The sequence below is a fragment of the Leptodactylus fuscus genome, chromosome 1 (genome assembly GCF_031893055.1).
Source record: "Leptodactylus fuscus isolate aLepFus1 chromosome 1, aLepFus1.hap2, whole genome shotgun sequence".
In the NCBI taxonomy this organism is placed as follows: Eukaryota; Metazoa; Chordata; class Amphibia; order Anura; family Leptodactylidae; genus Leptodactylus; species Leptodactylus fuscus.
In genome coordinates this window covers 248329389-248346118 of record NC_134265.1, presented here as the reverse complement: position 1 = coordinate 248346118, position 16730 = coordinate 248329389, and the positions used below count along the sequence as shown (strand labels likewise).

The window sequence follows — 16730 nt, the reverse complement described above, 5'->3', positions numbered from 1 at the left end:
AGCGAGGAAGATGAAGTAACCCCCCCCCCCATGTTTTAAAATAAAAGCCTGAAACAGAATGTGAAACTTACCGAGCGGTGCAGGGTGGGCGGGCATTCAGGCCTCCTCTTCCTCCGATGTTCCGTCCTCCTCCTCCGCCGCTCGCTAAATGATAATGGCCTGGGCGCATGCGCAGTAGTAGAAGCATTATGATATTGCGCATGCGCCCAGGCCATTAGTTCGCGAGCGCCGGAGGAAGTGGTCAGGACATCGGAGGAAGAGGAGGCCTGAATGCCCGCCCTGCACCGCTCGGTAAGTTTCACGTTCTGTTTCAGGCCGGCATGACAGCAGGGCTGCCGGACACTTCCCATTCATTTCTATGGGAGCCAGCATGCGAGCGCTCCCCATAGAAATGAATGGACTGCTTTTTTTCCATTCATTTCTATGGGGAGCGCTCACATGCCGGCTCACATAGAAATGAATGGGAAGTGTCTGTCCATTCATTTCTATGGGGAGCGCTCGCATGCCGGCTCCCATAGAAATGAATGGGAAGTGTCTGTCCATTCATTTCTATGGGGAGCGCTCGCATGCCGGCTCCCATAGAAATGAATGGGAAGTGTCCGGCAGCCCTGCTGTAACGCCGGCGTGTACGGCTGTGATACACGCCGGCGTTCCGTAGTGTGAATGCACCCTTACGGTGCCTTTTATGTATGTATGGAAGCGGCACGCAGACTTTGCCGCCGCTTCCATCCATATATAAGGCGCACCGGACTATAAGCCGCACTTACGATTTCTGAGGAAATCGTAGGTTTTTATGTGCGCCTTATAGTCCGGAAAATACGGTAATGTGATTATGTTTACTTTGCTTTATTTATTTTATATCTGATCTAGGGAAAGGGGGGTGAATTGAATTTTTATGTTTTTTTTATACTTTTAAAAACTTTTTTTCTTCTTTTACTTTGATGATCAGACCATTATATGGGCCTTTTCTTTCGTACAATCCCTTTTATAATGAGCTACAGAGAGAAAAAAAAAATTATGGAAATACCGTAAGTGAATTTATTGCCCAAGTTTCACCTCTATGCTATGCTCAATGTCTACAATTCAAGAAATTCACAATATAACATAGAATTTAAGGCTGAATTACACAGCCAGATCTTGGCTGACCAAGTTGCCATCAACAAGAAACATGTTTATCGACATTTGTTTGTATCACCTTATTCCACATTGATGTAACCTGAGTGGGGGAGGAATACCGTAATCTCGGCTGACAGAGCGATGTACTGCCAATAATCTGCAGCTTTTACCCTACATAAAGCTTCAGTCGGGCCCACACAGTGGCTCAGTGGTTAGCACTGTAGCCTTTCAGCGCTGGAGTCCTGGTGTTCAAATTCCACCAAGGACAAAAAAACCATCTGCAAGGAGTTTGTATGTTCTCCCCATGTTTGCATGGATTTCCATCCCATATTCCAAAGATATACTGATAGGGGGAAAAAATGTACATTATGAGCTCAATGTGGGGCTCACAATCTAAATTAAAAAAAAAAAAGCTTCAGTCAGCTGACCAGTGAGGATTCATACACTAGTCAGCCCTATTAGGGTTGTTATCAGCAATAAGGACTCTGTGAGGTGGGGGCTGTATCTTCAGGACTCCTTGTCTGCTCAAGATAGTTCATAATGACATTGGCTGTATGTTTGGTGTTGTTGTCCTGTTGTTTCGTAAAATTGGAGCTAGGCGCCCCCAAAACCTGTGTGCATGTGTACCTAGAAGAATTAATGTCGTCTTGAAGGTTGGGAAGGGGGTGGGGGTCACACCAAATATTGATGGGATGTAGATTTCTCTTCTGTACATTCACTTTGCATTTTGTCATCTGACAATAATAAACTATTACTTCTATTTTTGAAAGGATTTTTGCTTTGCAGCACTTTTTCCACACTTGCCTACACATTTTGTACAGTGGTGTACACTGGACAAGTTTTCAGCAACAAATCTATTATGTGTGAATATTACCTTAGATGTGAATGATAGGAGGTAAAAATTCCTCCAAGACTTTGTAACCTTATTCACACAGCTGTTTTTAAAACAATGAATGCTATGGGGTTATTCATGGCCATCAAAAAACGAACATGCTCTATCTTTGTCAAAATGGACATAGATAGAGCCATGTGAATAGACCCATATACACTCATGGGTTTTTATAACAGCCATCATGTCATGTGACTCAGTCCTTTCAAGGGACTTGAACAAACTAACATGGCTGTCTATCACATATGTATGATCTGTGAAAAATGGCCCTGTCCTGTGCATAAGTTCTAAGTCAGACATGGGCTCTATACAATCTAACAGTGGGACTAAAACAGCAGTAAACACATATATTAGTATAGTACCAAATCCTAGGACCAGTAATTTACGCTAGGTTTACACCTGTGTACAGATTTCCTTTAGCAAACCTAATCCACTTAAAAAAGCAGTTACCCACAGAAACCCATGGTCCCCATAGACTATAATGGGGTCTGCTAGGTTTCTGCTCGAAAAACGCATTTTTTAAGTGGAACAATGGACGGAATGCCCAAACGGGCAAAGAGCGCAAGGGTGCATCATCACTCCTCTGCTGGATTGTCCTGACTAACAAGAGGTTGAACATTGACTTGTCAGTTTCCTATTCTTACGCTGGTTATAGAGATATATACAGCTGTAACAAATTTATAAGTTGTGCATATATGCTGAGGGGCAAATAGATGGAGTCTCAATACCAAGAGGTCCTATATAATGCCCATACAGGCATCACAGAAGACGAGTCATTTATTTTAGGTGTATATATTTACTGCCTTGTATCTATAAATGGATAAGGTCAGGTTCACACCAGCGCCCGATCTCAATTATGCAGGTTTCCGTTTCCTGCCTGAGAAACTGGGCAGGAGACGAAAACTGGCAGGCAGTTTTCAAACCCATTCATTTGAATGGGTTTGCAAAGTGTCCGCCCGTGAGCGTGTTCTGCTCTTCACGGCAAAACCGTCTTTTTTTAATCGGACACAAAGTTGGACATGCAGGACTTTGTGTTTGATTAAAAAAAAGAAAAAAAAAACGGTTTCGCAGCAGAGAGCAGAAGACGCTCACAGGCGTTCACCGGTGGACACTGAATGCCGGTTTCCATCTTCTGCCGACAGAAAACGGAAACCTGCATAACGGAGATCGGGCGCTGGTGTGAACCCGCCCTTACTCTCTATATGTTTAGGTAAGAAAAAAATTGTGCTTCATGAAAGTCACCCAAAAGAATACAGTTATAGTCTGCAATTCTTTCTGTAAGGGGCATACATTAGATGTAAATAGTATTAGGCTATCTTCACACTAGCATCGTGTCTACATTATTTGGGTCTGTTGGGGGATGGAGATGGCAAATTGATAAAACAGTGTTAACACATGAAGTCCAACAGCCCCACTGACTACTGTATAATTGGGTCTGTTGTTATAAAACAAACGGGAAGAGGAAAAAGTCCTCTGTGCAGAACTATTTCCTCAGCCGTTGTTCAGGTCAGATGCAGATGTGAACCTAGCCTTAGCTCCAATCATCTACAGCCTTACCCCATGGCTCAATCCTCCTTTTGTAACTGTGTGTGTAGTATAGGACGGATTGCTGTTTTTCTGGATGATCTGCTTCTGAGAAAGTAAATTATGGTGAAAATATAATACATAGGTAAATATAGAAAAATAAATATTTCAACCCTTACGAGTCAGAAATTGAATGTTTTTGTGTTGTTAAAGTGCACCTGCCAACCACACATAAAAACAACTAAGGAAATCATTCAGACTGTGTAAGTGGTAGAAGAGTTCTGAGTTATTACAGCTCCAGACTCTGAAGTACTGTCTTCATGTAGCTGACCAGTAGTATGTCCGTAGGAGATTAAACAGATTTATCACCTTTTCATGGCTATATTATTTATTCCGTGATTGTGGAGGTATGCTTATCCTCCGAGCAGGTCTCAGCAGAAAACTCCCACTAAACAACACCACTATAAAACAGCAAAGCTCCTTCAGCTGCAGGTTCATACAACTACGTTCTGGGAGGGAAATACTCAAGTATTAATTCATTCAACTGGTGATCTCACTCCAGTATATCTCAGAAGTACTCATTCCTATCTCTGCAGCACATCTCAGTTAACCGACACATAAGAATTCTGTCTCACCTCTGTCCTTCGATGGACGTGTATGATTAGTCACACCATGAAGTTGTGTTGCCCTATGGTACTACTCTGCTCACTAGCTTGTATCACGATACCCCATTACACTACTATTGACTACACTAACCCAAAAGCTGTACCTGACTCCTTATTGTTGAACTATCCCCCTTGGGGGGTGGGGATCAATAACGTATTCTGGTCTAAAATCCCTTCATGATGTTATGAGAATAGATGATTCAACACAATAAGAGAATAACAATGTTGTGGCAAGACATCATATTGATGGCCAATCCTTAGGTTAGCACTGGTGGGGGACTGACCCCTGCAACTCTCACTTTATATCTGCACAGTGTAGGACTTCAATGGGAGCATACTGTGGCTGCAATAAAGAAACATGACCACCACATAGCATATAGAGTCATCTGCTTCTGGCTCCATACACTGTGCAGAAAGGATAGGCCATCAATATGGAGTGTTGGACAACCTCTTTAAGACTTGGCTCCGATCATGTAATGAAAATGCTCATAGCTGAAGGCCTGGTGAGCAAGAGCTGAATACAAGCTTACCACTTGCTCCCAGGCATAATGTGGAAGCATGGAGAGAGCAGGGGCATAACTAACGTGGTAGCAGCGGAGGCAGCTGCCACAGGGCCCGGGATACTAGGGGGCCCGGTGACAGCTGCTACCACTGCAAATTTATTTATTTATTTTTTAAATAGGCCGCTACCTGCTGGTGTAACTCCAGCACGTAACGGGCCCTATTTACTGCAGTGCCCGGGGGCTGCCTGAAGATGGAGAGGAGCTGCCTCCTCCACATTCCATCTTTTAATAGTAGTAAAGTCAGCAATTGCTGGCTTTACTACTGCACCCAAGCAGGGGCCGCCTGCTGCCTCCCAGCACTTGCATAGTGACAGCGGGCAGGAGAAACTTCGATCTCCTGCCTGTTGTCCCCAGGCCCTGTGCCTAGATTGAAGGACCTGAGACATGACTTCATCAAAGGTCCTTTAATCTACTAACATAGACTCAGTGTCTTTTGTGGGCGGAGCTTCCCAGATTGTACAGGTCAGTGTACAATGGGGGGAATGGGTTATAGGCTGTGAGGAAGAGGGGTATATGGGTGTGCAGGCTGTGTGTGAGAAAGTCTGCACCCCATTCCTTCCTTTCTCACATACAGCCTGCACACCTATGTACCCCTCCTACTCACATTCTGCACCCCCCATTCTGCCCTATGTGAGCAAGAGGAGTGAATGGGTGGTGTAGGCTGTGTGTGAGCAAAGAGGGTGACCTGGGGGCCCAGGCTGTGTGTGAGAAAGAAGGGGGAATGGGGATGCAGGCTGTGGGTGAGCAAAGAGGGTGACCTGGGGGCGCAGGCTGTGTGTGAGAAAGAAGGGAGAATGGGGGTGCAGGTTGTGGGTGAGCAAGAGTGTTGTGGAATGGGGAGTTCCCCCCTCCAGATCACCCTCTTGCTTGCACCCCCATTTCCCCTCTTGCTTATACACACCCTGCACCCCACGTCACCCTCTTATTTACAAAGCCTGCACGCCCATGTACCCCTCTTGGAGGGGGCCCCGCCATTCCTACTTACGCCACTGGGAGAGAGGTACATGGGAGGTACACAATACTCAGTTACATGATGACTGCAACAAACTCTTCTAGTTTGTAATACTATATGGAAAACATCTGACCAGTGGCTTCAGCATCTAGCCCTCTCTTCCCGCTCTACCACCCACAGCACTGCTAATCATAGATCCAAATGCTTGTAGAGAGGGAAGAGGGAAAAGGAATCACACTGCAGAGGCACTACTTCACAAAAAATAGAGAGTCTGTAGAGAGAGTGACAAGGGCTACATTTGTACATGCGCTTTTATAAAATCCCATGCTAAATGCATAGGTATTAATATAGAATTGATCCCCCATTTGTAACTTATCTATAAGACTATTTACTTTAGACACGGATATTAAAAGGACCTGGATCACAGTTTCCATTCTATTTCATTCCAAAGGTCTTCAATGAAGTTGAGGTCAGGGCTTTTAGCAGGCCAGTCACATTGTTGCACACCAAATCCGCCCAACTACGCTGTTATGGACCTTTCTTCGTGCACATGGGTGCAGTTGTGCTGGAACAGAAATATGGCCTCTATCAAAGTTGGAAGCATACAATTGTCCATAATGTATTTGTATGCTATCCTTTACAGTAAGGGTACTAGCTATCCCCAGTAAATCAACCCCATAAAATTATTTGTTGATACCCCTGTTGTCCGAGCACTGCATTGTAACACCTGGAGAACGCCTCTGGCTGCTTTCTTCTACACCCCCTACTTTGAAAAAGATCCCTCTTACTGATCCTCTTCACTGCATAACAAGCAGCAAGTGACATTGCAGAGATCAAAATCTCACGCGTGCTCTGCATGTTCATTCAAGAATATGGCCGGTGACCATCTTTCCTTTTCTTATTAAATGAGCATAAAGTGCAAGATTTTGATCTCGGCAATATCACATTCTGCTTCTGAATATATCCCTTTAATTATCAACATTGTCTGGATACAAATCAATGATTCATATCTGTGTTGAACTCGATAAATATATAATCTTGGTATAGTATCCAGAAAGTAGATCAATAAGCCAAATGCCTTGGATGGAAAAATTTAAAGATATAACCCCATGTCATTGTCGGCCACTTTTTTATGTGATCCCCAACTGAAGCCTAGTAGTATGAATGCTTGTGCTTTTATATTGTAATCAAATCTCCATAATTAGAGATGAATGAACCACTTCATAATGATCCAATTTATTAAAAATTTCCAAAAAATAAATGTGGAATTTAAGGATTTCTTGTGGAAATCTGAGCTGGTAGATAATCTTTAGGCTGATGAATGCAAAATTGTGGTTTTCCAGAAGAGAGAAAATCACCTCCTTAGTGTATCAAATTATTTACACTTATTGACAAAAGAAAAAAAAATGTGCCAAGGAGGAGTTGTTGAAATCAAATGAATCTTGAAAAGTATGAATGTAAATAATGATTCAAAAAATATTCACCTTACAATCATAAACTTAAATGTATTGTATTGAGCTGTTAAGTGATAGACCAACACAAAGTAGCAGCTAATTGTGAATTGGAACGAAAATGGTACATGGTTTTCAAAATTTTAATCAAATAAAAATTGAAAAGCGTGATATGCAAAAGTATTCAGCCCCCTGTACTCTGATACCTCTAAATAAAATCCAGTGCGCACAATTGTCTTCATAAGTCACTTAATTAGTTTATAGTGTCCAGCTGTGTGTAAATTTACTCTTAGTATAAATACCCCTGTTCTGTGAAGGCCTCAGTGGTTTGTTAGAGAACATAAGTGAACAAACAGCATCATGAAGACCAAGGAACTTATCAAACAGGTCAATGTTGTGAAGAAGTTTAAAGCAGGGTTAGATTATAAAAACATATCCCAAGTTTTGAACATCCGAAGTAGCATTGTTCAATCCATCATCCAAAAATGGAAAAAGTATTCTATACCTACAACCCTACCAAGACATGGATGTCCACCTAAACTTACGGATCAAGCAAGGAGAGCACTAGTGAAAGAAGCAGCCAAGAGACCCATGGTCACTCTGGAGGAGCAGAAGAAATCCCCAACACACCATCCCTACTGTGAAACATGGTTTAGAAAAAAAAAGTATCATTTTCATCCCACTTCACACTGTATTGGTCTATCACTTAAAATCCCAATAAAATACATTTACGTTTGTGGTTGTAAGGTGAAAAGTTCAAGGGGTGTGAATACTTTTCAAAGGCGCTGTATAATCATTTACACATCTACTTGAGACAAATTCATGCAAAGTTTTGCAGCAATCCCACATATTTTTTTCCTCAAATCAATGAATTCCTTCATACTTTTCTTTTTTTCCATGATAAAACTAGATAGGAAAGCAGTATGTACATGCATACAACCCATTTATGTCTTTCTTTGCCTAATAGACTGCCTCTGTCTTTGTCACATGAATCCAGGTTTGTGTTACCTTATATCCTAAATGCTGTGGTTCTAACGAAGGTACCAGACTCTACTAGAAGGGCGCCTATAATAAAGTGACCATTTAGTGTATTGCCACGTATGTAAATAAAAGACAAGTGAGATTGTTCCACCAAAGCTTTTAATGAGATAATGTGCAGTTTAAATACCAATTCAGATTTCACAAAGCAAACACCACAACCCAAGGTCAAATCTAGTACCAACACATGGAAGCTGAGACAATAACACAATGTGCGGAGACACAGAAAAACAACAACTCATTAAAGTAATACACACAACAACAGTATCATGGTTTAAGAGATACATGTGCATTTCTCCAGATTCGGTGTCCTGTACCAACACCACTTTTACAATCACACATATACATGGTTATGGTTCTGTGTCACCTTCAGAAGGCAAACCTTTCTTAATATCACTTCAGTGACTAGGGGACCTGTGAAAAGACCATTGTAATGACCACTAGCTTAATAGGATGCAAGAAGGCACGGTCTAAATTTTATAAAGCATACAACAGGAAATGATGGCTGTAACTCTGTTCTGCAACATTCATAGAAATGGAAGGTTTTTTCGACCTATTACATAGGCCATTGGTTTACTACAGGTTTTATGTCCTGAACATATAGAATAATATGCAATAACACATACCATATATATGAGTTTCTAAGGCCTGGTTAACATTTGCGTTGGAAAGCTGTGTGCAGTGAAAGCACATGGACCCCATAGACTATAATGGGGTCTGTGTGTTTCCTGCACAGTCTTTGCACGGAACATGCAGACATAAAAGTACTTCACGATCTACTTTCCTGTCTGAATGACTCGTGCGGAGAGCACATGGACCCCATTATAGTCTATGGGGTCCTTGTGCTTTCACTGCACACCGCTTGCCAATGTGTTCGGGAAAGGGGGGGGGGGGGTCCCCATGAAGAAACCCATGAACGGATTACCGATGCAGATGTGAACCAGGCCTTAGAGGTGCACAACAAACATGGTGAGGAATTAGATCATTTTACCCGTGATAAGCAAGGATTACTTGTAGTAGATGTCATGCAAATGGCTATCAAAAAGGTCTGATTGTAAATTTCTAGCACCTTGTACCTTTACAAGCTTATCAGATTTCTGTATTACCACTATTACCTCTCTCTCGAGAAATAATACAATCTGTGTTACCAAAGCTATACCTCCAATAACCGTATATAGAAAACCATTTATAGCAATGTATACAATAATCACTCTGAACTATGCATTAGGAGATGGAGGGTCCGGCTACCTGTCATTATATCCAGTTGGCTATTCCGCACTGCAGATTCATCCAGTCCCATGGATTACAATATATATACTGTATATGTGTAGTTATAAGCAGTCCACAGTACTAAAGCTAAATTGTATATTGTATATACTCCTGAGCTACAATCAGATTTCCATCCACTTCAATAAATGCTGATTTTAGATGAACACATTGTAATACATATATATTTAGAACAAATATAAAATACACCTCAGCTTACAAACATCATCTCAGTTACTTTACAGAATTTAATCTAAACAAACGTAATTATTTTACATCAGAAAATTATTTTTTTGCTTTATCTTTGTGGTAATATTACATCATTGGAAAACATTTGTTTTAATTTATTAACAATGTTTTTTACATTACGTATCAAAGTAATGTATTTTAGATGTCAGACTAAGACCGTATTGCTTTCTGGTCTACAGTGAAACTGGACGTCATCATCTAATTATTACTGGTAGGAAGAGGTTTAAAAGTACAATGAAAGGTACAAGGCAAAAAGAAGAGTGCAGACAATAGAGAAACTGGATTTAGTGGCCTTACTGACTGTGCAGTATAGGATACTCTACTGTGATGCATACTTTCCTATGCTGCACAAAGTGTAAAAATACCACCAGAGTGTAAATACTGCATATTAAAAAATCTATACAAACTATACAGGACTAAAAGTAATCATTTGCTTGTCTACAAGGACGAAACAAAAACTGACAATAGTGTCAGACACTACTAAAGTGAGAAAAGTACCTGAAATTGGTGCATGAAATTATATATTATATATTAATAAGTGGTGCTTCAAGTTACAATAGCAATTGGTTCCTGGGCGACCATTGTAAGTTGATACTGATTTTGTTTCTTTTGTGTCTTCATTTATTTTATAGCATTTTGAAAATGGAACACCCCTGGCAATACCCAAAGAAAATGGATATGTGTGAATGGACCCGTACAATCATCCAATATAAATCTTGTAAATAAAATAGAAAAGCATTCTATACACTATAGTGAGCCACTCTTACAAGTTCAAAAGGTATTTTCACACAAATAGTCACTGGGGTCCCCCAGCATCTATCACATTAGCATCTTATCACATTACTCAATAGCCAACTGCTGACCAGGTGACATCCTCCATAGGCGTTTTCCCATTACATTATTTGTCTCTTACCCACACTGCTGGGGGTCCGTGAACTGGGTCTTATGCAATTAGGAGAACAAGGGACTGAAAGTCCTCCTATATCCTCCTTGAGAGTGAAGCGTCATTGTGCTTGAGTGACTAGTAGCCTTGTGGCAGTGAATGGAGCACCAGTCACACAAGTACATTGGTGCTTTATTCAAGGGGAGATGCAGGGAGACTGTCAGTCCAGCATCATTAAAAGGTTAAAATCCAATATCTTTGGATTTTAAAAAGCTTATTAGTACATGAAAGCCTACATGTTTTGAGTATCCATAATGTTCTTACTCATGACCATGAGTAAGAGCAATATGGACACTTGAAACATGTAGATAGTCATGTACCAATAAGCTTTTAAATATGTGAAATAAAGATATTGGAAGATATTGGATTTTAACTAGGGTTGAACCAATCTTGAGATTTCAGGATCAATTTCAAAATCAGATTTCCGATCATTTTCCAGCTGATCCCAATCGCTAAATTTGCTTGATCGCCGATCGGGATCCGATCTTTTCCGATCCCAATCCTCAACCCTAGTCAATGCTTCTCTAAGGGAAAAGTCACTTGAGGGTTGAGCCAATCTTGAAATAATCTCCAACCTCGATCCCGCGGGAAAAGATCGGGTCGGAATCCGATCTCGATCGCTCAACCCTTATTTTAACATTAGTGATGGATCAATTAAACTTTTCCTACGCATGCTGTTACATGTACATGTAGTCCTACAAGTGGTCTGCACACTGTTGTAGATGCTGAATTGCCCAGCAATGTGACACTTACAAGTGCCTGAAACAGGAAAACCCCTTTAAGATGTCCTAATAACATTAAATCTAGAAAATACAATTGTACCCACTAAACACATCAGTAATTTACATACCAGGGCCCAGAAAGAAGCATTTAGTAGGTACAATACATATACCAGTTTAGGCTCACTGACTTATTATACAGATACCTTTTTATTCTTTAATTAAATAAATGGTTTATTGAGCACAAAGCTTGCACAGTATACAGTACAGAGAACTATCTCCGGAGTATTTCTACAATCGACATATTGCATACACCACAGTCAACACTGAATGAATAAAGTCACAACAGGAGTTCATAGATTGTATTTAATTATACATAAACTCAACATTTAGTGGCAGAAGATCTGATTGATCCAGGAATGCAGGGAACAAAGTATGGGGTGATGTGCACCATGGAACCCAACAAGAGCATTTCACCATGGCTAACCTGCTGAGAACTCGCATTGCGTAGCCGTATTCTTAGAGAACTTCTTCAATGAGTTACTGGACTACAAAAATGGTAAGGTCTTCTTCAATATAAATACTTTACTTTCCTTAACTACATAAAACACTTTGTTTAAAGCTATCTAAAATATTTTACTGCCAGCACACCAAGTCATGTTAATAAATCTCACATGTACTCTATAGGATTAATTATATTCTGAGAGGCCAGTCATTGAAAAAAAAAACTAATGACTCACAATATATAGTTACATAATATCTAATATTCAGTTTAATTCCTCTTCCACCATTATGTAATAAACATTTGTACTACGGTCTATCAATAAGAGCTACTAGTGCAAACTTTTGTTGTCAACATATTAAAGCATTTAATCTTTCTTTAACCTTGCTGGTATAAACAATGGTCGTGTCATTGTACTGCATACTATAAAAGGGTGGCTGCTATCATATAAGAAAACATACAGCAACTATAAGTGTCCAAAATAAATTACTCCATGTGTTCACACAATACTAAGAACTAGGGAAGAGCTTGATTTTATGGCACAGACATTGTTATATAGTTTGTCTTGTTCTTGCAGTAAACCAGGAAATATGTATTTTAATACATATATAGCATATTAAAACTAGTAGAGGTATTTTCATTTGATATCTGATGGTTAAGCAGGCCTTTTCTAAATATGCCAGTGAGGGCATTTTACTTTACGGCAGATATCAGCAACTTAAATTGTACTGAAGACAGTTATTCCTGACCAGACCTGGCAAAAGTATATGAAAACATACCTGAGCATTGTTCATATTTACCTAAATTACCTACATTAACATATTCATATATATTAATACGGTGGCTCCTCACAGTGCTGAGGGGGTGAATGGAGGAGACCCACAAGGGGAAGTCTGCACTGGGTGCTGAATAAAAGTTAATCAATTCCACATTAACATCATATCAAACACTCCCATATATTGAATTCTGTGCATTCAGGGGCCTGTTATGTACATCCAGTACGGTATGGGACTATGAGACGCAAGAAAAATAATCATCTGTTTTTATAGTCATATAGCCACATTTTTTTTCTCCAGCTTTTTTCACAGAATATCCACAGAGGTTTCCTTTGCAGGCTTTCTGCCTCTATTATACCTATATGGTAATCACTAGAGATGAGCGAGTATTCGATGAAATACCTCCCCTGCATAGTTATTGTTGTAAAAAAAAAAAAAAGCGCCAGGGAAGGTGGGAGGGGATTCAAATTTTTCCCACATGGTATTCGACAGAGTACACAAATAACTAAGCAAAGGGAGGTATTCGATCGAATACTACTATTCGATCAAACACTATTCGTCATCTCCAGTAATCACCAGTGTTTTCATAGGTATAATTGACATACTGTGATTTTCCACTGCAAGTTTTTCTCTGCAATGCTTGGATGGGATTAGCCAGAATCCCATTCACTTTGCAGGTACTGTAAAATGCAATGCTTTTTTTACAATGTTATTTCTGCTGCGGCCAAAAGCTGCGTTTTCACAATGCAGGGCACCCACCTTATTGTTTTATGTGACAATTCAACATCTGATTTATTATCATTTACACTAGAGAACTGCCATAAATGATAAATTAAATCAACACCAACTCGTGGATCTTAGTGCAAGCACATGGTCCCCATTGAGGGGGTGCCTAATTTATAAGAACCTCCTGATAAATCCCCACCCTCTGCACAGGAGATATGAAGACTGGTGTTGAAAATGTTAAACTTCATCAATCTTCCCCATGGTTTCTATGGTTTTAAGTGCTGCCTGGACTCGAGCAGACTGGAGAGCCTAAAGCCCACCAGTAGAATTCATTCTGGGGCTCCACTATACAGCTAAATGCCAATATTACCTGCCTCCTAGTTGCAAGTTCCTAAAATTAAATTGGCACATATCTCAGTAGCCTCCTGACTTGCTCTTGCCTTTAGATTAGGGCCCCCTTAGTTATGTCAGCAAGATGAATGGTGAGTGGGTCCTGCAGTGACAGTAAGGAGATGGAGCCAAAGAGGGAGGATACCACCAAATGCATCTATATATAATACACTGGGCAGTTTATAATTATGCTGCCTTGTTTATTATGTTGGAGTACACTTAGTGAGTGTACTAAGCCATACAACACTCTTGAAGGAGTTACATGTCTAAAGACCCACTAGGCACTCATGGGTTAGGGGACCACTGGGGGATTCACCTGTTCCTTGCTGGGCCTGCTCACATGCCATCTATAAGAGTCTTGGAAGCAAGCAATTTGTTTTTTTTATATGAAAAATCTGAGTCTAATCATATAGAACAAGATGTATTTCAAAGTTTAGCATCATTTTCCAGGAGTTTTCTTTTTTTTATGGCCAATCCTTAGGGTATCCTATCCCTGTACTATACAGTGTATTTTGCTGAAAGCAGATGGATACATACACTGTATAGTGGGCTTCCAATGATGTCAAGGATAAGGATAGGCCAAAAAATAAAATTCTGAAAAATGCCTTTTAATTTTATAAATTGTCTATTTCAGTATTAAGACGGTTTCAAATATAAAAAAAAAATATTTACAGGTTTAAAAAAAAAAAAACCCTGTAGAAAAAGTTTGGTTTCCCTTTTAAGAAACGGTTTTATCTGTTCTAAGAAATTACATTCAAATGCTTATCTTTAAAACGACCTGAAGAGATACAGTCCTATGAAAAAGTTTGGGCACCCCTATTAATCTTAATCATTTTTTGTTCTAAATATTTTGGTGTTTATAACAGCCATTTCAGTTTGATATATCTAATAACTGATGGACACAGTAATATTTCAGGATTGAAATGAGGTTTATTGTACTAACAGAAAATGTGCAATATGCATTAAACCAAAATTTGACCGGTGCAAAAGTATGGGCACCCTTATCATTTTATTGATTTGAATTCCCCTAACTACTTTTTACTGACTTACTGAAGCACAAAATTGGTTTTGTAACCTCAGTGAGCTTTGAACTTCATAGCCAGATGTATCCAATCATAAGAAAAGGTATTTAAGGTGGCCAATTGCAAGTTGATCTCCTATTTGAATCTCCTCTGAAGAGTGGCATCATGGGCTACTCAAAACAACTCTCAAATGATCTGAAAACAAAGATTGTTCAACATAGTTGTTCAGGGGAAGGATACAAAAAGTTGTCTCAGAGATTTAACCTGTCAGTTTCCACTGTGAGGAACATAGTAAGGAAATGGAAGACCACAGGGACAGTTCTTGCTAAGCCCAGAAGTGGCAGGCCAAGAAAAATATCAGAAAGGCAGAGAAGAAGAATGGTGAGAACAGTTAAGGACAATCCACAGACCACCTCCAAAGAGCTGCAGCATCATCTTGCTGCAGATGGTGTCACTGTGCATCGGTCAACTATACAGCGCACTTTGCACAAATAGAAGCTGTATGGGAGAGTGATGAGAAAGAAGCCGTTTCTGCACGTACGCCACAAATAGAGTTGCCTGAGGTATGAAAAAGCACATTTGGACAAGGCAGCTTCATTTTGGAAACAAAAATTGAGTTGTTTGGTTATAAAAAAAAGGCGTTATGCATGGCGTCCAAAAAGAAACAGCATTCCAAGAAAAACACATGCTACCCACTGTAAAATTTGGTGGAGGTTCCATCATGCTTTGGGGCTGTGTGGCCAATGCCGGCATCGGGAATCTTGTTAAAGTTGAGAGTCGCATGGATTCCACTCAGTATCAGCAGATTCTTGAGAATAATGTTCAAGAATCAGTGACGAAGTTGAAGTTACGCCGGGGATGGATATTTCAGCAAGACAATGATCCAAAACACCGCTCCAAATCAACTCAGGCATTCATGCAGAGGAACAATTACAATGTTCTGGAATGGCCATCCCAGTCCCCAGACCTGAATATCATTGAACATCTGTGGGATGATTTGAAGCGGGCTGTCCATGCTCGGCGACCATCTAACTTAACTGAACTTGAATTGTTTGTCCAAAATACCTTTATCCAGGATCCAGGAACTGATTAAAAGCTACAGGAAGCGACTAGAGGCTATTATCTTTGCAAAAGGAGGATCTACTAAATATTAAGGTCACTTTTCTGTTGAGGTGCCCATACTTTTGCACCGGTCAAATTTTGGTTTAATGCATATTGCACATTTTCTGTTAGTACAATAAACCTCATTTCAATCCTGAAATATTACTGTGTCCATCAGTTATTAGATATATCAAACTGAAATGGCTGTTATAAACACCAAAATATTTAGAACTAAAAATGATTAAGATTAATAGGGGTGCCCAAACTTTTTCATAGGACTGTATTTTTTGGCTTGAGAATAACAGTATTTCTGAAAATATGCACTATATTTCTATATTTTAAGGAAACTCACACTGATTATACTAAATACTCTAGAGTAGGTTTTTTACACAATGTAATACATACATAAGGAAGAAGAGTAGTCTACTGAAACCTTAATGATAATTAAGATGGCTATATCAATTTGCTATAGTAATTTGTGGCAATAAGGCACATTCAAGTGTTGAAAAAAAATCTAAATGTTAACAGCATGGGCGTGCTTCTTGCATAGTGGTTTATCCTTCTTGGAAAAGAATGTTTGGCCCTCCAAACTCTCACAACATACCTAGAAAAGAGAAAAACAAGGTATAGCTGAAAATACACAATAATACACAGTGCTAGTTTATATTAGTCACATATGTTAGTGCAATTCGTAGAATATACATGCAGGTATTTGTGTGTACATAACAGCCTAGAATGTATGTGTATCCACAGATCTGGGTGTATATTGTGGGGAGGAGAATCACTGAAGGGTTGTCACTCTAAGGACATATATAAGGGAGTAACTAAAATATAACTT

General features: G+C 39.8%; 1 protein-coding gene across 1 annotated transcript in view; it reads right to left on the bottom strand.

The window, feature by feature from the left end:
• Positions 1 to 16157: 16157 nt before the first annotated feature.
• LOC142217570 (PDZ and LIM domain protein 5-like) overlaps positions 16158 to 16730 on the bottom strand; it is a 37318-nt gene continuing 36745 nt past the window's right edge. The window contains exon 8 of the mRNA XM_075285866.1: positions 16158 to 16496. Coding sequence (XP_075141967.1) covers positions 16407 to 16496 — 90 coding nt within the window. The 3' untranslated portion in view covers positions 16158 to 16406. The remainder of the gene's footprint in view (positions 16497 to 16730) is intronic.